General features: G+C 44.4%; 1 protein-coding gene across 27 annotated transcripts in view; it reads left to right on the forward strand.

The window, feature by feature from the left end:
• Positions 1-25366, forward strand: part of EPB41 (erythrocyte membrane protein band 4.1) — a 116891-nt gene that overhangs the window by 54283 nt on the left and 37242 nt on the right. For all 27 annotated transcript variants that reach the window (XM_075603787.1, XM_075603786.1, XM_075603788.1 and 24 more), the window contains 6 exons: positions 1707-1913; positions 8055-8159; positions 10832-10874; positions 17877-17952; positions 19869-20087; positions 22470-22557. In XM_075603787.1, coding sequence (XP_075459902.1) covers positions 1707-1913; positions 8055-8159; positions 10832-10874; positions 17877-17952; positions 19869-20087; positions 22470-22557 — 738 coding nt within the window. The remainder of the gene's footprint in view (positions 1-1706; positions 1914-8054; positions 8160-10831; positions 10875-17876; positions 17953-19868; positions 20088-22469; positions 22558-25366) is intronic.

The following is a 25366-nucleotide window of genomic DNA, read 5'->3' on the forward strand; positions in this document are numbered from 1 at the left end:
AGGTGGTGCAGTCTTCGACTGAGCCACTGATTGAGCCACCTGTGCTGAAGGTAGTATATCCTTAAAACCTGACCCGTTGAGGGGGTCTTGAGGACTGGCGTTGAGCCCCCCTGGGCTGTGCAGGACCATCTGGTTTCAGACTGCGTTTCTTTAGCAGAAGAGTCCCTGCTACCTGACCATTTGGTTACATTGCACCTTCCTCCTATGTGTGGAGAGCTGAAAGTTCTGTAAAAGTACAGCTAAGACTTCCTGTACTGTAAGTGATGTCATCAACATGGCGTCTTGACGGTTTCCTGTTAATTAAAAAATAAGAATGACATAAAGATCATCAAAATGCTTAACAATGTTTTGTTTCATTTAAAAATGACAAGAAAAGTACATTGACCGTGTGTAGTCTGCCACTGGGTAGGGGAGATTTAAAGATGAAATCCCCCGTACCTTAGCGTTCTTTGACTTGTGATTATTTTAGCTTTGTATAGTGAAATAGACAGAGGCACGTTGCGCACCAAATCAAGGCTTCTTTTTTGTTCTGTGACCTGCGGTTACGAGCGACCTGGGATAGAATGACATGGCTGCCAGCTTTACCAATTCAAAATTCCCAGTTGAATCACAATTGAGTCCCGTCAGTAGCCCAGTGCATTCCTATTTGGCCAAACCTTCGATGGTCAGTCCGGCGGGACTTATTTTTAAAGAGTCAGTGATAAAGAACATAGACCAACCTGCGACTGATAAAATATAACAAGGAAAAAGGGTGATTGCACATTGCGGGCTATTCCTACTAAGCGGTGCTATTCCGTAAGGCACCCTCTGGCACCAGGAGACAGCTCACAGTCAAGATATTTTAAAGCCTTTATGTCAAAATGAAGGCTCTTGTTCTATAAAGTGTGATGGGCCCTCTCAAGCACTTTATAGAATACGAGCCATAGTCGCCTAGACATTGGCAGCCTATCCGGTCTGCCCATTTTCACTTTTGACCTGCGGTTCTTTTCGGATGTGGGATGCCTTTATATCGAGGCCATGCAGCTTTTAATTCCTTAAGTGTTGTAGCCCAGAGGTGCTCCATTCCATTCTTCAAGCCCCCCGCCCCCTCCCCCCCAACAGGTCTGCTTTTCAGGTTATCCCAGCTTCCGCCAGGTAACTCAATCGGAGGCTCTGATTAAGCCACCTGTGCTGAAGCAGGGATATCCTTAAAACCTGACCTGTTGAAGGGGCTTGAGGACAGGAGTTGAGCCCCCCTGTTGCAGCCTACACTTCCTGTCCTGGGAGGTTGTTCAATGAATGTACTATCCTGCGCTAAAGATGCAGCAGCACTGGGCAGCAGACATTGGCAGAAAGGGAAAGCTCGCTGCTGATTTGTAACCGTTGTTACACAAGATACTTATATGGCAACGAAAGGGTTACATTTGTAAAATACAACCGCTTACAATAACTAAACCAGGTGCCTTCCTGTTTCCTTGTCACAGAGCACTCCAGGGTGCGTAATCGGGTGGCGGGCTGTCATACTGACGACTGTTGTATTCACAAATGCAATGTCTTGGTATCATTAGCTTACTTTAGTCCTACATTGAACGACACCTCGAAGACTCAAATGTCTGGTCAGACTCCATGACCGTACAGGTTTTATTGTGTCTTGTCAAAATGTATTCTTCCAAAAAAAGCCCGTTCTCATGTGAAATGTGCCCTTGCTTTGTTTTGGGGTCTTTTAGCCTGCTCAGGAGGACAGGAGAGACGATCAGGACCCAGACGCAGACCCCGAGGACGGGGAAAGTTCAAGGAAAGAGGAGGAGGGAGACGAGCAGCCAGCGAAAGCCGAGAAAGAGTTGAAGGCCTCGCAGAAAGCGGCCAGGAGATCTCCCAACATGCGCTGTAAAGTCGCGCTCCTCGATGACACCGTTTTTGAGTGCGAGGTGGAGGTGAGAAATGGCGCGCAGCTCCCGTGTCCTTATCATGCACAGTGCTCATTAACGACCCCTTTGTAGTGTGAGAGAACGGAGCCTTATTTAGGGTTAGGTCATGTGACCAGAACATTGAAGGTACTGCGCAGCTTTGAGTTTTGGTAGCCGTCTTGGTCCTCGCCATGTTGCAGCCCCCCCCCCCCCCCCCGGCAGCGAAAGGGTTACGATTTAGATCCTGCTATCTGGGTCTTGGGGAAGAGAAGATTCCGGTTCTGATATATTTAAGGTCTTGTGGACTGAATCTTAAAGGGCTCTTCTTGGATGTAATTGTTGATGCCCTTGCAATACATCACCGATCATCTGTGAGGTCTAAACAGTGAGCAAACTTCATTTCACTCCTCCAGCAAATCTACAGAGCTATTTGGAGAAATAGCACTTAGAAGATTTCTAATAGCAATGGTTTCCAAATATGGGTTTTATTCCAGGGATTTATATAGATGGCAGAATGTAATGTCCCTGCCATTCACCATGTGCCTACTATATAGTTGGGTATCAGCAGGAAGTGACATTTTCTCTCTCTCAGCTGTCAGCGCCTTTATGCCCTGTCGAGAAAGGAATGTGTACATCTCTCCCCCCGAATGTTGCAATTGCCTGGGTGCTATCAAACTAGAGAAAGGGACGCCGGGCACGTACACGTCTTCATTGACTAATAAGTGATTCATTTATTTAACAATGTTCAATGTTGTGGTCGTCTATCTGGATTTTTATCAATATGATAAAGGTCAGCATTTGTGACCGAAACGTCAATCGCTGTATAAATAAATATAAATCCTGAATAGTGCCCGGTATCATAATATTCAGCCCTGGTCTCCCCACTGCTGGATGAAGCCACCCCAATGATCTCCCAGGTGCCGCGGTTGCAGCCTCTCTTCTCCATGTTGCTCCAACACGTTTTCTGATTTGATCCTCCCGTCTTACTTTTGGTCATTGTCTTGCTCTTTGGATCTCTTGGAATCCAGTAGACTACCATCTTTGTCCAATGATGTTCATTTATTCTTGAGAAGCGTCCGGACTACTTCCATCTTAATTCCTTGAGGTGTGTGTGTGTGTGTGTGTGTGTGGGTGTGTGGGTGTGTGGGTGTGTGGTGTGTGGGTGTGTCATCAACTTTGCCTCCCACAAGATTTTGTTTTAAATCCCCTTTTCCTGAAGGAATAAAAGTTGTTGGGGGAGGCGCTCAATCTCTCTTCCCCCCCCCCCCACTTCATCAGTAGCCATGTGAGACATTGTACACCCCCCTTCCCCCAGACACAATCCCAACGCCATTTTACACACACCATCCCCCCATTCTCTCGCTCCTCCCCTCACCATTCTCTTCCCCCCCCCCCACTTTCCCCCACCAGTCTCCCTCTACACCACCTCCCTCCACACCAGTCTCCCCCTCTCCCCCAAGTTCCTACGTGTGGAGCAGGGCGAGGGCCCATCCTGCCACCGCTGCATCCTTTGCTCCTCCTCCTCTGCTTTTTGTCTGGCTAATCCCGGAAAGTTGCAGCTAGGGAGTGTACCATCTCCGGATTCACTCTAATTTACACTTGACCTCTGGCTAATGCAAACGGTGCTTCTTTTTGTGGGACAATTACAAGTAACTGTTACGGTTCATGGCTTGCTATTTTGCCTTTTTTGGGTATTTTGAAATGAAACGTTGAGGTTATGACACTGTGACATCAGGCAGATATATACCTTTGACCACCTGCGCTCTATGGCTACCTCCATATTTGGCACTTACCTGGATGTTGTCCATAATTAGCTGAGCTTTACTTCACATTTCAAGCTGTGACCTGTGTATTTACAGCTGCAGGTTTTATTTCACTCCTGTGCCTTACATGTTTCCCACACAATGCTTTGACCCGCCGGTCTAGATGATGGAGGTGTTTTCCTCTGCACATCTGCATGCTCGGTTACACGACACTTTATACTCCGCTGTGGCTTCATACTTTCTCATTCTCATTTTTGTAATCTTCGGTGTTCATCTCTGTGGGTTTGATAGAGGTCCTTTAGGTTACCTGTGTTTTTTAAGCTTTCCTTTTTTTAAAATATTTTTTCTTGTCTGTAATAAATTGTGTCCATACTTTTTGGTAAGCAGAGTGCTTGTGTTGGGACCCTTTTTTTCTTTTTGTTATATATTCGATCATCCCAATAGCACCACCAGCAGCTGTATTCTTTTTCTTTATATCTAGTTTTTGGGTACCATATATTATACGGTTTGATTGCGGTATCTTTTGTGTGTGTTTTTGTATGTATGATAACTTTTTGGGAGTATTGTTATCTTTATAATGGAAGTTGCACTACTCTCTGTAATCTCCCTGAGCCTGCACCTCCACCGCTCTGCACCAGCTCTGATCCATGTTTCCGTGGCCTGTACTTCCAATATATTACTGAGGGCTTTGGGAAGGTTTTCATTAGATTGTAAGCTCTTCTGGGAAGGTACGCCTTTTTCCTAATGTTATTTTTATGTCTGAAGTGCTTGTTCCCTTTGTGTTATAACTGGGGGGCGCAAAATTATTCGTGGGAAGGGGGGGCGCGGGCGGTTGCAGGGGTCCCGCGCTCTTTCCCCAAGGCATTTAAATTAATGCCGGGGGATCGCGTGAGGCCTCTGCATCTAACTTACCTTCTCTTCGGAGATGCGTCGTCATTTGACGCCGCGGGGTCATGTGGTGTCACGTTGGCATGGTAACATGACCCGCGACGTCATTTGACGCCGGGAGGAGGTGGTAAGGGAGGGGTGTCGCGAGCAGGGTGGGAAGCAGGAGGGGGGGCACGAGCAGGAATGATTGCGCAGCACTGTGTTATATGATTGTCATGCTGTGAAGCATTATGTACATAAATGGCTCTATATATATAAATAAAGATATGCATTCATGCATACATACATCCCTGCTGCTGCTATCTCTTTCCATCAGTATCCTACATACAGAGATTGATGCTGAAAGAGCGAGAGAGATCTGCAGCAGTTGCAGATTAGAGAGACCGGTACCTTGAGGTTCTGATCACATTCCCCTCAGAAGGCTTACATGATCGTAGTAGATGAGATGTTTGGATCTACATCTCCTTCTGACAGGCGGCTGCACAGTGCAGTAACCTCATGAAAATCAAATTGTTCCTCCCTTCTTTGGGAGAGAGAGCTGCAGAATCCCATCACGCGGCCTTGTGATAAATTTGATGTCTAAACATTTCTGATGTCCCTAATGATATTCTTTGTTCTGGCTTGTCGATGCTCTAAATCCCTTTTAAGACTCAAACAGCTGCTCACCCATTCCTTAATCTTTTTTGGGGGGGTGCTTCAAGCATCTGTAACCAGTTACCCAAGGCATTTTCTATGTTGCTTATGGACAGGTCTACCTCAAAACCCTTCACTCATGAGAAGGGGGGAAATTAGAAAGGTGGGCTTCTAAAACAAATCAAAATGAAATATGATTTACCCACTGATATCCTACCGAAATCCAGGTCTCTCTGTCTCTCTGTCTCTCTGTCTCTCTGACTGTCTTCAGGCAATTGGAATAAATAGGTGTCTTCCTTCAATACTTCATATCCATCATTATTCATTGTCTAGTGAAAATATTATGTGTGTCTCAACAATGTGCACAGCACAGTGACAAAGGTGAGATACAAAACATAATACAAATAAGTGTAGAATACATGCAAGAAAATATTGGCAGATAGGCGGTGTCCATGCCCCGAAGAGCCAACAACCAGACTGGTGTATTGGGAGACGTACACGCGTTTTAGCGCTATGGAAATGCTTTATTGTAGAGGTGACTTTGCAGGCAGGTATGGACGATTGGGAGTGACAGAGCTTGGTGGATATTGGGAGGGATGGGTGGGGGGGGGGGGGGGGGGGGAGGGAGGAGAAGTGTTCTCATGTATCCAGATCCAGTAGCAAAGTTGTGTTCCTGCACTCACCCAGTAGGGCTGGAAACCTTACTGCACACTGTTAGATACTAAAAGTCCATGGGCCAGGTGCACTAAAGCTATTTTAATATTGAATCTCTCCTTTTTTTCCCCTGCTGTAATGGTCAAACACACATGACTGCCCCTTTCTCTGCTTTTCGGCCACGTGTCCCAGTCAGCTGAGTAATAAGAACGGGAAACACTGATTCACAAGCGCCCTCTATGAGTACATGCTGGAAATGTTCATAGAGGGGCAGTGTATAAACATCAGTGTAATTGGCTTCCTTCGAAAGATTTACCCCCTCGTAAAGTACTGGAAATGTTTATTATTCCCATCTTAGAAAAAACTGTGTTGCTTTTCTTTGGGAACATTGAATTTAAGAATCAAAAAAAAAAAAACTATTTAAAAATACTTTTGTCTATTATACATTATACATTAAAAAAAATAAATCTGATTACGTATCAATTCGCTCCATTTTAGACATTAAACGTCACCCTTCATTAACTTTGGTGCAAGGTGGGACTGATCCTTTAATTTCCCAAGGTGTGAGAACAGGCAAATAGTAGTTTTGAGGCATGATTTGCTTAGCCGATCGCATTAAGTTGTTTACAGGTATTGTATTTTTGAGATAGGAGGTGGTGTTCCTCTGTAGAAAGAAAGAGAACAGTGCGCAACTAGTACTGATTATCACGTGAAAGAGAAACAGTGATTAATAAACTCAAATCTCCATGTAGGTGCAAGTGACCAAAAGTGCAAATGAATAAAATATGTATGATATGACCTTGTATTGAAGTGAACTAAATAGCCGTCGTAAGGGGTGGCTCAACACCCCTGGAACTAGGGAAATGAAACAAAAAACACAGCGCACAACGCTAATAGTGAAGTAAGTATTACAAAAATTATAATAAAAAGGTTAAATATTCTGTGTACATCAAGCAAGAATTTACAAGCATCATGAAAGCATGGAGGGGGTTACCGCACGCTGGAACCGGGAACCACAGGTCAGAGTCTCAGCTGATTACTTCATACAGGTCGGCAGTGAAGTAGTCCGGTGATTCCTCTGTACCTCAGTAAGAGGTGTCTCAGCCTACAGTGAATCTCTACTGCTCCCAGGGACCGATCAAGCTCGAACATTGCAGGAGGAATAATGCACATACAGTGTGCTTGTTCTGTCACGCAGACTTAGGCTGCGTCCATACAGGGGCAGACCGCTCGAACGCGTCCGAACGCTGAGCGATCAGACTGCCTAAAGGCAGTGATCGTGTCTCTACAGTGTGCGGGAGGGGGCGCGCTACTCGCAAGAAATCAGTCAAAACTGATTTCTCGCACGATAGGGCGGTCACGTCACTGGCCCGCCCATAGACGCGCCTCTGCACGGCTGCAGTGTCTATGGACGCAGCCTTAGGCCGTGCGTATAGTGCTGGCGACGGCGCCTAAAAACAAATACATTGCCGCCGCCGACGGCAGCAATGCGACGGAGCGACGTCGCAGACTTTGGAAGACTGGAATATTTGATTTTTCAAGGGCTGGCGCCTCGTGACAGCCCCTGAACAAATCAAATGCCCGGAAGCCCGCGCCGCCGCCGCAAAGCAAAATATAACTTTGGCTAGCACAAACGTCGCCGGTCGCGGGCACTATACGCGCGCGGCCTTAGAACTGGAATGTATCTCCTGTTTGACACAATGGTCCTTAGTCAGTACTGTATGCTATGAAACCACCTTCCCCTTGCTCAAAGGGATTTGTTACATTCTCCTGAACGTGGGGCTGGAATCTTCTTCAGCAGCTTCGCAGCTTATCGAGTCAGGGATATGAGTCAATATATTAGCTTTCATTTTGCTACAAAACGTTAATGGCAATGTTTCCAATCTTTGTAAATCATCACTGCCCCCCCCCCCCCTCTCCCTCCCCAAAAAAAGCATCTTGTTTTGCCTTTGGGATTCTCCTTATATATTTGTGTATTTGTTGTGTTAAGGAAGAAAACCTTATCCCCTGTCTAAGAATAAGGATTCCACACCGTGGAATATATTAATCGTGTTATCAATGCAGCACAACTGCTTTACTTTCTCTCCCTCTCCATCTCCCCCTCCCTCTCCGCCTTGTTGGATCTCCGTGTGTGTGGCGTCCCGTCACTCTGAGCTCCCTGTTCCCTTGTAGGCAGGGTACCACACAGTTAATGTGTATGCGTGTCTCTTTTTTTGTGTGTCTCTTGCAGAAACATGCTAAGGGGCAGGATGTGATCCGGAAGGTGTGCAGCCACCTTAACATCCTGGAGGAAGATTACTTTGGCCTGGCCTTGCGGGAGTCCCAGTCCACCAAGGTGAGCGGCATGTATACTCTGCGGACACAGCACGGCGTGGGCGGCATGTATACTCTGCGCACACAGCACGGCGTGGGCGTAGGGGCGACAGCAGCCACTATTACTAGGATATTGAAAACCCCATCATTTACCGACATCGTGGCTCATTGACAGATGTAGAAATGTGTGCGAAGGCCGGCGGAGATTGGAAACGCAGGTTACTTTCCGCTGCTGTGCTAGGAAGGACCAGAGACGCGCACACAGCTCTGCTGCAGGTAGCAGGGGCATTTATCAGGGCGCCAGATCTTACCCTGGCGCACTTGGGGACTTTCGCTGGCAGAGGATGCCCGCAACAGGTTGCAGTACGTTGGTGCGAGGCGGGTTAAGCAATAGCCAAGCATTTCCCGCAATAACGATATTAAGAAATGTATTGTGATAAAGTTATTCATCCTGATACATATCTGTTCAGAAAGGAAAAAATATATATAATTACCTTAATTGTTTATTAATTTTTGATCAAGAGTAAAAAGAAAAAAGTTTGGGAGGTATTTAGTTTTAAAACTACAAATTTAATGTTTTTTTTTTTTTTTTTTTTTAATGGCACTGAAAAGCGCTTAGGTCCCAATCTATGTCTGAACATCAACGGTGCGGGTACGGAAGGGATTAACCGGGGCAAAGCAATCCTCTGGGGCAGTAGAGGGGGGTGTATCCTTCAGCGGTGGGAATGAGGAAAGGGGGCAGAGATACCATTTACATTGGCAGTTCTACTTTCTTTGAATGACTCCAATGGCTGACAGTAATAGTGCGTTAATAGAAATATCAATGTGTGGTCATTTTATATTGCTGCAATGTTACTGTCACACCGGTATGTTGCACAGCACAGGCAGTGAGCTGTGCACCAAGCAGGTCAGTTGGGCGAATTATAAAGTGAGTGAGGATGCACGTCACGGACACGCTTATTATATTTGTGTTTGTTTTGCTGAAAAGATTACTTTCAAATTGATAGCTACGGAAAAAAGTGGTTAAAAAAAATAAAAAATCCCTGGCCAGGTCAGAGCAGTGAATCACTTCAGCAAAACTACGGTAGCTGATACATCCGCTCATTTACTTTTAAAGGAGCAGTTAATTTCTGCTCCGGGAACCCCACAGTGTCCGAAATACGTAGCGATGAAAGTGCTGCCGGCTCCTCCCCTGCAGGGGAAACAAAATGGAGGTTTACATCTCCCTCATCACGCGGGAGATCTAAAGCACATGGGAGTACAAGCAGCACCTTCCCAGGTATACAGTATATGTAAGGGACCCAGGTGGTCCTCGGGGATGAAATTGTCATTGTTCTCCCTGCTCCCCTTCCATGTAAAAAAAAATTAAATAATGCTGCGCATTCAATTTACAAAACTCCTTAAAAGGTGCTTATATTCTCCTAATCCCAGCACTCAAATGTGACGAGAAAAGATTATCTGTAAATTGAATCATACTATATATGAATGAGAGAAAATCTTATAAACAATTCGTATGATGTAACATGATATTAATGTCCTGAAGATTGAGAGATATCAAATATAGGAATCACAGTCACACAGCGTGTGGGGGATTCTGAGGACTGGAGTTGAGAACATCTGCTAGAAAAAGCTATCAAAGCAAAGTGTCTTACTGGCTAAGGTTGGGGAAATCCCACAGCCGCTTTCAAACCCTCGGGAGAGGGAGGGGGGCGGGTTGAATGATCAGACTTGTATAAACTGTAAAAAGTTCCTACACTGCAGTTTATCCTGACCTGAAAGCGACTGATTCATTACCCCACTGCCCGGAGGGGCAGCGTCCTTAATTACTGAGCTCCTCATTGTCCCCCCGGATTAAGCAGGCAGGATGAGCTCTGCGAACGGGTGACCACACTCAGCTGCCTGGGACTTGGCCCTGGCACAGAGAAGCCAGCGTTTTGCACAGCTCAGCATGTCTCTGCAGACACACTGACAGCAGATAAGGACCCCTTGGCCTGTGTCGTCTGCTTCGTTTTAAAGGCTCCATCCAATGCAGCCGGCCAGAAAACATCGCTTTGTAAAGAACTTAGCCGCCCAATTGACTTCCCTAAGCCAATCTAACCAAGCCAATAGCAAATATTTGGCTGCTTTTACTTTCGTTGAAATTTAATAACAAATTGTCATTCTTCATGGTCTCTGAGTGGGGCAGTGTCTTGTAAATGGAGTGTTTTATTTACCCAAATCCTACACTGTCCTTACTAAAAAGCCAGTAAAGATGAGGGTGGGGGAGGGGGTGGTTATGGGACTTTGCCTGTGCAAATTGGTGTTGAACACACAGTGACATCGGACAAAAGGGAGCAGCCGGAGGAAATCAAACTCTGTCCCAAGTCTCAATTCACTGTGTTGATGTAATAATTTTATAAAAATGGTTTCATTTCATAAAATCAGAGATCATAATACTTATAGGTGCCAGATTTTGGTAAACAAGTTATCAATTACCCAGATGTCACCCCTGAAACATGTCGTAGCTATTAGTATCCTCTGGTCATAGGAGGGACAGGACAGACCAAAAGTAACACATTTTGCAAAGAATGTAACCGTGGAATTGCCTTCCCTAAACCTTTTGTTGTAATGCATTGTAGTCCCCCCTGGCAGTGAGAGGGTTAAAGGTGCTGGGGTGAGGCTCTATCTTTCAATGTGATTCTTTCTCTCTGTCAGGTATGGCTGGACCCAGTGAAGGACATTAGGAAGCAGGTTCACGGTGAGTAAAAACCCGGCTCCTATTTTGCTGGCTGTTTAGCCTCGTTCTCTGTTTTGAAACTGCCTTTTTCCAGATGCCCCAAGGGAAAGTGTTTGCAAAATGATGTTTAGTGGAATGTGTATTCTGACGGAGGAGGCTTCCGTGTTCCCCAAGATAACACAACATAGTCTGTTGTAATGCAGAATATCACTGCGTTTCCATGGGACTCAATGGCAGTACTGGTGCGGAATATCCCACCATATGCTAGGGAAAGGGAACGTGTGTGTGTGTGTGTGTGTGTGTGTGTTTGTTTGTTACCATGTCTATGCTCATTTGAAGTGGAAACATCCGGTTTGAATCCCAGTGATGACTCATTGAAGTCATTTTATCTGCCTGTCTCTCGGAAACCACAATCAGATTGTAAGCTCTGTGGGCCAGGGACTGAAGGTGCCTGCACAATTCTGATGTACAGCGCTGCAAACAGTGTCCTGGCTATAAAAGAAGATATTAATAACAATTAAACTAAAGTAAAAAAAAATATTTATTTATTTTTTGGTTCATTTCCCAAAAACATCAGCAGAGACCTTGTAATCTGCACACAGGAGATTAGCGATGGGGTTTTTTTTTTTATAAACCTGGCACACGTCTCTGTGCTGCGCCGGTTAATTGACGGGGCGGGAGGGGGAGGAACAATGCTGATCCCTTTCCAGATGGCTCCAGGGCCCCCGATTTTTAAGCAGCTTTTGCTGATCAGCAGAGTTTTGTTTGAAAGATGAGTTTGCACTGTAAGCGAGTCTGCGTTCCCTCTCCTCCCCCTGCCCTCTCATGCAACTTCCTACTCTGCAATGCCCAACTTTTACAATAACTGCTATGCCTTCTCTGACAAGTCATAGTATTTCTTTGCAAAGGCGTCGAGTACCACTTTCGATACAAATTAGTGGGAGTAAGAAGTTTGTGTATTTTTAATAGTTTGTTTTGGTTCGTTTTATTAATGTCGTTTAATAAGATTTCACTTGGTTTCTTCCTGTCACTTATTTTCTTTCTTCCTGTTTCCCTATTTTTCGCATCCTGTGTAATCATCTAAAAATAACTATTGTTCTTCCCCCTCTATGGCTTCTGATGTTTCAAAACAAAGTCAACATAGATCAACAGTCTACGTGTTTATACAACAGTTTTCCTAATCTCTTGTGAGAAGGCGCTTCTGTAAAGATGCACAAAACCAGTTGGTTGCTATGGATAATTATAAAAATGATTCAAAAATACATATGCCTGTCAAATTGCATATATTCTTTCTACCCAGTGATGCTCATTGGGGAAATAAACTCAATCAATAATTATAATAATTCAGCCTTTACTTAAAGGGATGTGGTACCAAAAAAAAAAAAAAAAAAAAAAAAGCATCTCTCCCGGCTAAATATTTTCATCCCCATTCCTAATAGTACTATAGAGAGTTTCTTATTAATCACTTTAAAAAGGTGCCAGAACTCCACTCACCCACAAAATACCAGTGGTTTAACCTATTAAACATGTCACTTGACATTAGATCACTTTGGTCCTGGAAGGGACGACCCTTCTAAATCCACATTCTCCGTTGCTGTTGTGCTCTTCCTACATCATCTAGACTAGAGCACAGACTCCCCGATCTTCGCTTTGAGACACCACTCTGCTCGTGCAGTAATTTGGCTGTGTTGGACAGAATATTGTGGCCTATTTCTACGTCGCTGACCGCAGGCCTATCGGTAGTGGGAAGGACGCTGTGATTATGCTCATTTCTATTTTGGGGTTAGCTCTGCCTATTCTATACTCTGTGTTTTTATAGAGAAAGGTGTACATGGTACAGGGGTTCTCCCTCAGATCAGCGTGGGGCAGTAAATGTAGGTTACCTAGATGTTAGTAAGGCCGTTGACACCTGAAGACCGATAAACAATTTGCAATGCTTGGGATTGGACTTTAAAGGGGTAGAGTGGATAGGACATTGGTTGTAGGATAGGCGACAGTGAGCTTTGGTACAAGAAGTACGCTCAGAGCAGGGGAAGGTGATCAGTGGAGAACCTCGGGGGTCTGTGAGGGGCCGGATGTCTTTAATGTCGGTGTTAGTGAGGTTCTAGATGCTCGGTGAAGGGGAAGTCGCCTTTTTGCAGATGACAAATTTGCAACCGGGTTGACACTCCAGGGGGATTAATTTAATGATTCAGATGGATTAGAGCGTGGCAGCGTTAATGCAAAGAAGTGCAAACTCGTGCCCCTGGGTAATAGAAACCCAAAGGCAGAATACAGGATACATGGTGCTATAATATCACCCACTGTAAAGGAACGGGACCTGGGAGTCATTGTGTCAACGGACTTAAACGTAGGCGAGCAATGTAACAAAGCAATTGGGAAAGGCAGCGGGATGCGGGGTCATATAGGGAGCTATATTAGCAGTACAAAGAGAGAGGTGGTGATGCCATGTTATGGATCATTGGCGAGACCTCACATAGAGTACTGTGTTCAGTTCTTGAGACCAGATCCACAGAAGGAAATCACTTTGGGTTAAGTAACCCTATAATTATTTTGTGAAATTCTGCAGAACCCCAACCCTCTCTAATAGCGCGTCTGAGATCAGATGCATTGTAAGGAACCCCAACCCTCTCTAATAGCGCGTCTGAGATCAGATGCATTGTAAGGAACCCCAACCCTCTCTAATAGCGGGTCTGAGATCAGATGCATTGTAAGGAACCCCAACCCTCTCTAATAGCGCGTCTGAGATCAGATGCATTGTAAGGAACCCCAACCCTCTCTAATGGGCGCGTCTGAGATCAGATGCATTGTAAGGAACCCCAACCCTCTCTAATAGCGCGTCTGAGATCAGATGCATTGTAAGGAACCCCAACCCTCTCTAATAGCGCATCTTAGATCAGATGCATTGTAAGGAACCCCAACCCCCTCTAATAGCGCGTCTGAGATCAGATGCATTGTAAGGAACCCCAACCCTCTCTAATAGCGCGTCTGAGATCAGATGCATTATAAGGAACCCCTACCCTCTCTAATAGCACGTCTGAGATTAGATGCATTGTAAGGAACCCCAACCCTCTCTAATAGCGCGTCTGAGATCAGATGCATTGTAAGGAACCGCAACCCTCTCTAATAGCGCGTCTGAGATCAGATGCATTGCAAATTCTTCTGTACTTGGGACAATTTTAAAGCTGCAGACCAAGCATCCTATGTGTGTTTTTCTGTAAAACATCAGTTCTGTACTATGAGAAAATACCTGTACCATTTTATTTTTTTAAACTGTGAATTACATTTTTTATGTGTTATAATGTAACAAGCCTTTTTTGTTTCTATAGCAACTATTTACAAAGTCACATCCCCTTCCTCTTCTGAAACAGGATCTGGCATACCCCTTTGTGAGCCCTGCCCTCTCTCTAGCAGTGCACCAAATGTATCTAGTGCCTGCCTGGTCACATGATCTTCCCCACAGAACTTGGAATCTTTGGTCCTATTCTGCTGCACTGACAGCCATTTAGTGAACCCCCGAGCCGAATCTTCGCCGATCGATCGTCAAATTAGCTAATTACTTATTGTGTGGATTGTATTGATGCACATATTAAAGGGAACAGAAAAATAAATAAAATTAAAAAAACAGCAGCTTAGACTGCTGCTTTAAATAACCTGAAAATTGCAGGGAACCCCAAGGAGGGTCGTGACATTTTCTTGGGGGGCGGGGCGCAGTGCATACGGAGGCGCCACACTCTTCCTGACATCATTTAAATAAAATGCCGGAGTAGCGCGCGAGGCCTCTGTGTGCCTCTTACCTGCTCTCTGGCTGCTTCTGGCGACGCATCGCCATGACAACACGACATCGTGATGTCAAATGACGTTGGAGAAAAGGTAAGGGGGATGCAAGCGGGGGTTTACACCCCCCTGGTCTAAATGATAAAACATACCAGGAAAGACTGAAGTATCACAACATGTACAGCTTGGAGGTGAGAAGGAGGGGGGAGAAAGTTGATGGAAGATGTAAAATATGTGAAGGGTTTCAACAGGGTACAGGAGCAAAGCATAGCTCAGAGAAACAAAGTGCTAGAACAAGAAGTCTCATTGTGAAGCCGTAGGCTGGGATACAATGTGAGGAAATCCACTGAAAAGGGTGGTGGGTTTGTGGAATAGTGTTACAGCAGAGGTAATAGATAGTTTAGGAAAGACACAAGGGGGGATCCCAAATATAAAAGAAATTAAAGGATCTAAAAGTGGTCGGAGGTTTCACAGCAGATCTGAAAATGGGCAAACTAGTGATTCTTATCTGCCATTTCTACATTCCTAATTTATCATTAAAAGGCCAGGTTAGTTAGTTAATTATGCGTTGATTGGAGAAATCTTAGTTCCAAGTTCTAGCAGCCGTATTGTCCCTGGAGAAGTGTCGATTTTGTTTTAGGGAGTTTTTCCAAGGATGAAATGATACCTTACAGAGCTTTCCAAACCTCACAAGTCTCTTCCTCAAGTGAACTGTATGCGAAATCTTGAAACCCTGGCTGGTTCCTGTCCTTCAGACAGAACGCGTACAACCCCAAAGTACATGCAGTCCTCGGTTATCCAACGGAAGCCGTTCTGGAAGTGGCGCTGGATCGTGACACCGCTGTTAAGTGAGTCTCATGTTAATCAGCGGCGGTGAGCGTTGGATAACGCATTCCGGCGTCGGATAACGGCCCATAGGGTTACATTGTAAAGTGTTGGATATGCCATTCGTTGTAAAGTGAAACATTGGATAACGAGGGTTCCCTGTAAAATAAGAACGTTGTTATTTTTATTTGAGGATGGCTTTCGCCAGCATGTTACAGTCCATCTCACTGTAAAGTCTATACATGCGCATTGCCTGTTGATACTCGCCTTTGTAAGGGAAGCCGGCACTTGGTTACCATTATGTTCCGGTGGGACTTGGTAGCCCAGAAGTTCATGGTAAAACAGAGACTTGTGAAGAGTACTAGTGCCGATTTGAGACATCACTGATTAATCAGCTCTCTGCTGCACAAGGATTGATTCACTTAATGCAGGGCCGGCCAACTCCAGTCCTCCAGCTACCAACAGGTCAGGTTTTCAGGATATCCCTGCTTCAGCACATGTGGTGCAGTCAAAGATTGAGCCACCTGTGCTGATGCAGGGATGTCCTAAAAACCTGACCTGTTGGTAGCTCTTGAGGACTGGAGTTGGCCTCCCCTGACTTCATGTATTGCAGTGCCACCTGGTGGACTAAAAATAAATGACCCGTCCCTTGATGAGATCTAAGAACAGTGACAGGAGGTCAAATGCAGCTCATTGACGTCTGACATTGATGGGTTTTGTTTTTATTTATATATTATTATTATTATTAAACTCAAAAGTATTAGCATTTCATGAAATGTGTTTTTATTTATTTGTATTTAACATTTCCTGGGTAAAGAAGAGTAGCGTTTTTGTTTTTAAAAGTTTATCTAAGGTGTTTGTGCGTCCTCAAAGCCGCTGATAAAAATGACTCTTTCTGCTCTGCTCTGCTCTTTGCTTGCAAAGTAATTCTGAAGCCGTCAAAACCAAAGCAGCTGCAATGCTTGAAGTCAGTGTTCCCGGAGAAAAGCAAAACATTCATTTTTTTTTTTTTTTTCCCGCAACTATTACTTTAAGAGGGGTAACATTTTACGCAAATTACCGTATTGGCTATGTTTTTTTCCCTAAAACTGTACACGTATTTAATTTTTCATGTAGAACACTTTCATAACTTTAGGGTCGTATTATGTGCGAGGCCGTAATATATTCGGGCCAATACGGTATTCTGTTAATCATTTTGGGGGGCACCCTACATCAGTGTGTCTGCTTTTTTTTTTCTTTTCTTTTTTTTCTTCAACTGTTTATCTGTTATCAAATGTTATGGGGCACAGAGGAAAGGGGAGTAAGGGAGACAGAAATGCATAATAAAGCTGGCTGGGACGAGCTATTTTTAAAGCAGCTACCCGCTCTGCTCAGCTTTTCTCTCTATGTCCCAGGTAAACAAATTTGGATTGCAAGTTTATGTGATGAGACCGGTATCCGGCACTGTTTTTACTGGGGGTTGTCCATTTAAGAAAATGTTTTCACATAGTTTACTTCCAAAATGAGAAGGCCGTTAAGTTACTCAATTTTGTAGTGAGAGGAAAATATTCAGCAAAATCTGCTTGGTTTATCTGCCGTGCTTCCTTAACATGGAAGGTTATCAACGGGGTTTCTTGTTTGTTACAGAGGAAGCAGCAACCACAAGGTTTTTAGTTTAACCGTTTCACGGTCAGATATTTCCTAGGCGTGTGCGTTTTTAAAGTAAAATCCCCTCAGAATGAATCTATTGTTAACTGAGCTGAGATGTCCCTCTGAGCTGATCAGTGCTCCCCCTGATTCTTGAGTTATTTGTTGGTGTTTTAATTTGTTTTGTTTTTTTCTGCTGGTTTTTTATTGTCCGGCGGAGCGGGTCTGAGCATTTTTGTCCCCACCAGCTCTTGTTTAATGTCCCATAGCAAATTAAAAAATAAAACATATTGAAACGATTAAGCTGCGTTATTATTCGGTGCTGCCGAATCGAACATTAACTTCTTCCCTGGGCAACTTCATTGGCTACACATACCTGGGAGGTGGCAAGTCGGCTTAGCCTGAAAGTGACACTAATGGCCTGTCATTGGGAAATGGTACATTTTGACCTCTAGTATGTGTGTGTCAAGAAGTTACAGAGCCATTGACCCCTTGAGTGGCACAATATCGTCCCACATATGGTCCCTGTGCCACTATCAAACTAGTGCCGCTGCTTATAGCGTGGGAGCGGCAGATAGTCGGCCCTGTAAGTCGTCCTCCGTCTGGAGGTCAAGTCCAGGTTACACAAGCGATCACATGGTCCTGGCGCCATGGTCATTCTGGTACTCAAGGTTAATCAAGTGAAAAAATAGACCAGGTCTTACATGGTATAGTACTTCCTCTTTATTGCATCGTATATATATACATACATCTATATATATAATACATTTTTCTTTTTTTGTTTTCTTGTTGCAGGAGCTCCATGGGAGTTTACATTCAATGTAAAGTTTTATCCGCCTGACCCTGCGCAGCTTACGGAGGATATAACTAGGTAAAGGCACAAGCATTCATCTAAAAGCTCCTGTGAGAGTTTGGTACGGCTGCACATTATTCCCCTCTCTGTTTATTTCACACACACGATGTATAAACATGCACATGACAGCGTTCCTATCCTTCCTGTGTGTGTGTGTGTGTGTGTGTGTGTGTGTGTGTGTGTGTGTGTGTGTGTGTGTGTGTGTGTGTGTGTGTGTGTATATATATATATATATATGTGTATATGTGTGTGTATGTACAGTGGTGTGAAAAAGAAAGTACACCCTCTTTGAATTCTAAGGTTTTACATATCAGGACATAACAATCATCTGTTCCTTAGCAGGTCTAAAAATTAGGTAAATACAATCTCAGATGTACAATAACACATGACATATTACACCGTGTCAGGATTTATTTAACAAAAATAAAGCCAAAATGGAGAAGCCATGTGTGAAAACCTAAGTACACCCTTACTGCTTCCATAGGAATTAAAATGCTAAGTAACAGACAGGTGCTGCTAATCAAATGCCCTTGATTAATTGATAATCAGCCAGTGTGACCACCTCTATAAAAGCCGAAGTTTTAGCAGTTTGCTGGTCTGGAGCATTCAAGTGTGTGTTAACACAATACCAAGGAGGAAAGACATCAGCAATGATCTTAGAGAAGCAATTGTTGCTGCCCATCAATCTGGGAAGGGTTATAAGGCAATTTCCAAACAATTTAAAGTCCATCATTCTACAGTGAGAAAGATTATTCAAAAGTGGAAAACATTCAAGACAGTTGCCAATCTTCCCAGGAGTGGACGTCTCGGCAAATTCACCCCAAGGTCAGAGCGTGCAATGCTCAGAGAAATTGCAACAAAAAAAACAAGAGTTACATCTCAGACTCTACAGGCCTTAGTTAGCATGTTAAATGTTAAAGTTCATGACCGTACAATTAGAAAAAGACTGAACAAGTATAGTTTGTTTGGAAGGGTTGCCAGGAGAAAGCCTCTTCTCTCTATAAAGAACATGGCAACGGCTTAGGTTTGCAAAGTTGCATCTGAACAAACCACAAGACTTCTGGAACAATGTCCTTTGGACAGACGAGACCAAAGTGGAGATGTTTGGCCATAATGCACAGTGCCACGTTTGGTGAAAACCAAACACAGCATATCCGCACAAACACCTCATACCAACTGTCAAGCATGGTAGTGGAGGGGTGTTGATATGGGCTTGTTTTGCAGCCAAACGACCTGGGAACCTTGCAGTCATTGAGTCAACCATGAACTCCTCTGTATATCAAAGTGTTCTAGAGTCAAATGTGAGGCCATCTGTCCCAACAGCTAAAGCTTGGCCGAAATTGGTCATGCAACAGGGCAATGATTCCAAGTACACCAGCAAATCTACAACAGAATGGCTGAAAAAGAAATGAATCAAGGTGTTGTAATGGCCCAGTCAAAGTCCAGACCTCAACCCGATTGAAATGCTGTGGCTGGACCTTAAGAGAGCTGTGCATAAACAAATGCCCACAAACCTCAATAAACTGAAGCAACGTTGTTAAGAAGAGTGGGACAAAATTCCTCCACAACGATGTGAGAGACTGATAAAGTCATACAGAAAACGCTTACTTCAAGTTATTGCTGCTAAAGGTGGTTCTACAAGCTATTGAATCATAAGGTGTACTTAGTTTTTCACACATGGCTTCTCCATTTTGGCTTTATTTTTGTTAAATAAATCATGACACGGTGTGTTGGGGGTTGTTGTTCCTCTGAGGTTGTATTTGCCTAATTTTAAGACCTGCTAAGAAACAGATGATTGTTATTATGTCCTGATATGTAAAACCATAGAATTCAAAGAGGGTGCACTTTCTTTTTCACACCACTGTATATGTGTGTGTATATTTGCCCTGAGCAGAGGTCCGCTTTCACATCCTCTCGCTTGCCTCCTATCGTAGGTACTTCCTATGCCTCCAGTTGCGCCAGGACATCCTGAGCGGGCAGCTGCCTTGCTCCTTTGCAACCCTCGCCCTGCTCGGCTCCTACACCGTCCAGTCAGAGCTGGGCGACTTTGATGCCGACCTCCACGGCTCCGACTACGTGTGCGAATTTAAGCTGGGCCCGAACCAGACAAAGGAGCTGGAGGAGAAAGTGGTGGAGCTTCACAAGTCATACAGGTGAGGGGCGAGCGTGCAGCCAGAGTGCTATAGAAATAATACAATATGGCGGCTGGTAAGAACCACCAGCCTCATGTCGACTGCCGATTTTTCTATCTGATGTAAAACATCAAACCATTTAGTTTCTCTCACTGTTAGGCTGGGCTGGTCTGTCCCAAGCAGCTTTGAATCCCCTCGCTGTATTCAGTTCTACCACCTCAGGTAGACTTTTTTTTTTTTTTTTTTACACAAATCAACAATCCTTTCCGTCAAGGACTTCATCATGTTTCCCCTAAACCTCGCACCCTCGGTCTTCACAGCATGACCTCTTGTTCTAACACTCCTCTTTCTCTGAAATACGCTTCCCACCTGTATCAGGTTGTAACCCTTGATGTATATGAAAGTCTTAAAGCTGCAGATCAAGCAATATCCTACATGTGTTTTTTTATTTTTATTTTTTTAAATCAGTTCTGTACTATGAGAAAATACTTGTAGCATTTAAAAAGAAAAAACCTGACAATTTTTTATGTATTATAATGTAACAAGCATTTTCTGTTTCTATAGCAACCAATTACAAAGTCACTTCCTCTTCTGAAACAGGCTCTGGCACACCCCTTTTTGAGCCCTGCCCTGTCTCTAGCAGTGCACTAATTGTATCTAGTGACTGCCTGGTCACATGATCTTCCCCACAGAACGTTGCATCTTTTGGACCTTTTCTGCTGCACTGACGGCCATTTAGTGAACCCCCCGAGCCCAATCTTCGCCGACCGATCACAGGAGAACGGATCGATCGCCAGCTTAGCTAATTACTTATTGTGTGGATAGTATCGATGCGCATATTAAAGGGAGAAACTTTATTTATTTTTATATTTATAAACTGCACCGTGGACTTCTGCTTTAATCATATCTCCCTTCTTCCGTCGCCCCTCCAAGCTGTACATCTAACATTATCAGCACCATAAAGGTCTATAGGACCTTATCAATGTAGAACAGGCGTAATTTAGTAGCCCTTCTTTGCACAACCTCTCATTGCATGTGTTCTTTTGAGGATCTGGTCTCGAGAACTGATCACAGTGAGGTCTGACCATTGATCTAGAAAGCGGCATCACTAACACTCGCTTTCTGTGCCAATGCTTCTCCCTATATAACTCTGCATCGTGCTGGCTTTCCCCAATGCTTCCCCCTATATAACTCTGCATCGTGCTGGCTTTCCCCATTGCTTCTCCCTATATAACTCTGCATCGTGCTGGCTTTCCCCATTGCTTCTCCCTATATAACTCTGCATCGTGCTGGCTTTCCCCATTGCTTCTCCCTATATAACTCTGCATCGTGCTGGCTTTCCCCAATGCTTCTCCCTATATAACTCTGCATCGTGCTGGCTTTCCCCAATGCTTCCCCCTATATAACTCTGCATCGTGCTGGCTTTCCCCAATGCTTCTCCCTATATAACTCTGCATCGTGCTGGCTTTCCCCAATGCTTCTCCCTATATAACTCTGCATCGTGCTGGCTTTCCCCAATGCTTCTCCCTATATAACTCTGCATCGTGCTGGCTTTCCCCAATGCTTCCCCCTATATAACTCTGCATCGTGCTGGCTTTCCCCAATGCTTCTCCCTATATAACTCTGCATCGTGCTGGCTTTCCCCAATGCTTCTCCCTATATAACTCTGCATCGTGCTGGCTTTCCCCAATGCTTCTCCCTATATAACTCTGCATCGTGCTGGCTTTCCCCAATGCTTCACCCTATATAACTCTGCATCGTGCTGGCTTTCCCCAATGCTTCTCCCTATATAACTCTGCATCGTGCTGGCTTTCCCCATTGCTTCTCCCTATATAACTCTGCATCGTGCTGGCTTTCCCCATTGCTTCTCCCTATATAACTCTGCATCGTGCTGGCTTTCCCCAATGCTTCTCCCTATATAACTCTGCATCGTGCTGGCTTTCCCCAATGCTTCTCCCTATATAACTCTGCATCGTGCTGGCTTTCCCCAATGCTTCTCCCTATATAACTCTGCATCGTGCTGGCTTTCCCCAATGCTTCACCCTATATAACTCTGCATCGTGCTGGCTTTCCCCAATGCTTCTCCCTATATAACTCTGCATCGTGCTGGCTTTCCCCATTGCTTCTCCCTATATAACTCTGCATCGTGCTGGCTTTCCCCATTGCTTCTCCCTATATAACTCTGCATCGTGCTGGCTTTCCACATTGCTTTGTTACAGTGCTTGCCTTCTTTGAAGTCAGCTGAATTAATTCATTCTTCATTCTACCTATCCCATCCCCTACATTGCATCCCTCCGCTAGCAAGGGATGGGTTAAAAAAAAAAAACCCCCACGGCTTGCGTGTAATCGGTTACGGCTGTAGTTGCCGCAAAGTGACAGTCCTTTTGTTTGTTTTTTTTACAGATCAATGACCCCGGCGCAAGCCGACCTGGAGTTCCTGGAGAATGCCAAAAAACTTTCCATGTATGGAGTTGATATGCACCAAGCCAAGGTAACGGCTGCCTGTATCACGCCGTTCTGCTCTTCTCTCTGCGTTCTTTCAGCACAGAGGCCCCACGTCATATCGAGAGCATGCTCTAATGCGGGGGGGGGGGCTCAACTCCTGTCCTCAAGCCCCCCAACAGGTCAGATTGTCAGGATATGCCAGCTTCAGCACAGGTGGCTCAATCAGAGGCTCAGTCTGGCTCTGATTGAGCCACCTGTGCTGAAGCTGGGATATCCTGACAACCTGACCTGTTGGGGGGCTTGAGGACTGGAGTTGAGAATCCCTGCTCTAAAGCAAGGGTGCGCAAACTGGGGGGGGGGGGGTGAGGGGGGCGAGATTTTCTGGGGCTGGCGAGGCGCTTACAGGGGCCCCACGCTCTACCCTACAACATTTTAAAGTAAATGCCGGGGGAGCGCGGGAGGCCTCTGTAACTCTTACCTGCTCTCCAGCGATGCCATGACGACGCGGCGTCAATTGGCAACCCGACATCACATGATGTCGTGATGTTATATGACGCCGCCCAGGCCAGGGAGCAGGTAAGCGTTTCTTCTAAACTCCTGCAGCATCAGTGGTTTTATGCACATCATATAAATGAGCTGGTGTGTCTCGGTCGCAATTCATTTAAAGGGGTTTCACAAAGTCAACATAAGTGTGGGAAGGGGGTTCCACGTGCCTTAAAAGGTTGCAAACCACAGTTTCCGTGCAGTTTCTCAGCCTTTAAAGAGCGGTTCTAATGATCCACGCCGGGCTTTCTTAAATCTGGCCCTCTTGTAGCAAGGTTAAATATGGGATTGCAGAACTTGAACTGGGTCAGTTTGACGCTGCTGACCTGGAGGTCTCTCTCTCTCTCTGTGGCCCTTATTCATCAGGCCATGGGGCGGCTTCCCCCCTGCTGGAGAAGACAGTAGTCCCATACATTTGAGGGGAGCTGACTTTTTCCCCAGCACCAGGAAGCGCCTACATGGTGTGTTAAGTAGCGAGACGAGGCCTGTACAATATGACAGCCAGGGTTTGCTCATTGATAAAGTGCTGCTTAGGCATGAAACGCGTTGGAGCACTAGTATCCGCTGTTTGTATTTAGGCAACATGCCAAATAAATAGTTTATTTTAACCCCCAGCCTGGATTTCTTTGCAGTGCTCGAACCCGATCTCTCTTGTTTTGCTCAAAGTCGTTTTGCTGATCCAGCACTGTACGGCAATAATTCAAAGCCAAACATTTGTTAGGGGACCTAAAAATTGCAGCTTTAAATAGCTGAATACCGAATACAGCCAGAAATATCTCACGTTAACCAGGCCAGAGTGTGCTCTGCTTTCACTTAATCACATGAGTTACTGTTGCCCTTGGATCTGCTTTGCTGACCTTCAGGGATATATTATTATGCAATTACTCTTCTTACTGTGCGATTTAAAGGTGCAGTCCCGCGGGACCGGAGACAGTGATGAGATTTAACGGGACAGTCCCACATAATATTAGTTTTCTTTTGTTAGATCAAAAATCATAATTTTGTAAAGTATGTAACAGTTTTAAAGAAATGACACCATGCTTAAAGGGACATACGCCACTAAGGCCTACCCATGGCAGTGGGGTTACTTCTAGGTTCTTGATGCATTTTTTTAGCCAAATCAGACACCTTATTTTTAAATTATGTTTTTAAGTTAGTTTGTAAACAAGGTGAGCTGAGACTGGGGAGAAATTTAATTTCCTCTGGCTGACATTTTCTTTTGTCTATCTAAGGGACCTTGGGTCGGTTTTTACACTAATACTCTCCCTCTGCAAATGGGCATATGTTACATATTATGCATATATCATGGCTGGACAAGTAACTCAGTGATAATTCCTGCACAATCCAATGTACACAGCTACGTACATTATTATGTTATTTCAATATTCGCTGTAAGTGGATTGGAGCTGCAGCAGAGCAAAACATTCAAAATAATGTGTTTTTTTTAATCAGCTCAGTAGTATTAGATAATGCTTACTGTCTTCTCTCGTTCCCCCCTCCCCCAACTTTTAAAGCAGCTATACATCTTTCCAAAAACATTTTCTTTATTATTTGTACAGGTAATGCATGCAGCAATGTATCATTCTTTATTCTTACCTAAACTGGCAATCGTTTGGTGCTCCTGTTCTAATCTGTCAAAATTCTGATTGTGTGCTTAACTAAATGGCTTCTTGAGTAAGTGTAACTCAGCAGCTACAATGTATCCTTATATTCCGAAGGTAAAATTATCTATTGTTACAGTTTGCAGCTCAAACTGCTGGGAACATTGGCAACAAATTCTCACAAACCGGAAAGTGGTGCAAACATCTTGCACTGCTGGAGAGGTGTGTGAAAGCCTGCTATAGAAATCAAAGGATGCTTAAAAACTCATTAAGAATTACTTAATAGTTGTGTTAAAATCAGTTCTGTAGTATTTTTTTTATTTAAAAAAAATAAAAAACCATAAGATGTCAAATGTTTTGCTTTAATGCTATTTTGAATGGATTTGAATGTACTGGGCGTCCTTTCCCTTGGGTTGCTATATCAGGCTCTGCACGCCCCTTCTTGAGCCCGACCCTTTCCCCAGCACTGGAATAGCATTTGCAACAAATGATCACAAACCGGAAAATGTTGCAGTGTTCCCAGCAGGAGACTGTATCGCAGTTGTAAGCAGCAACAATAAGCAATATTTTACCCGTAGTAATATAAGGTTATATTGTAGCTGTTTCATTTCTTGCGCTTAGATTATTTGTTTTCATTAAAGGTAAACAAATAATGCATATATTTAAAAAAAAATACATGTGTTTAAAAACAAAAAAAGGGCAGCGAGAAAG

Source organism: Ascaphus truei, chromosome 6 (genome assembly GCF_040206685.1).
Source record: "Ascaphus truei isolate aAscTru1 chromosome 6, aAscTru1.hap1, whole genome shotgun sequence".
NCBI classification, from domain to species: domain Eukaryota; kingdom Metazoa; phylum Chordata; class Amphibia; order Anura; family Ascaphidae; genus Ascaphus; species Ascaphus truei.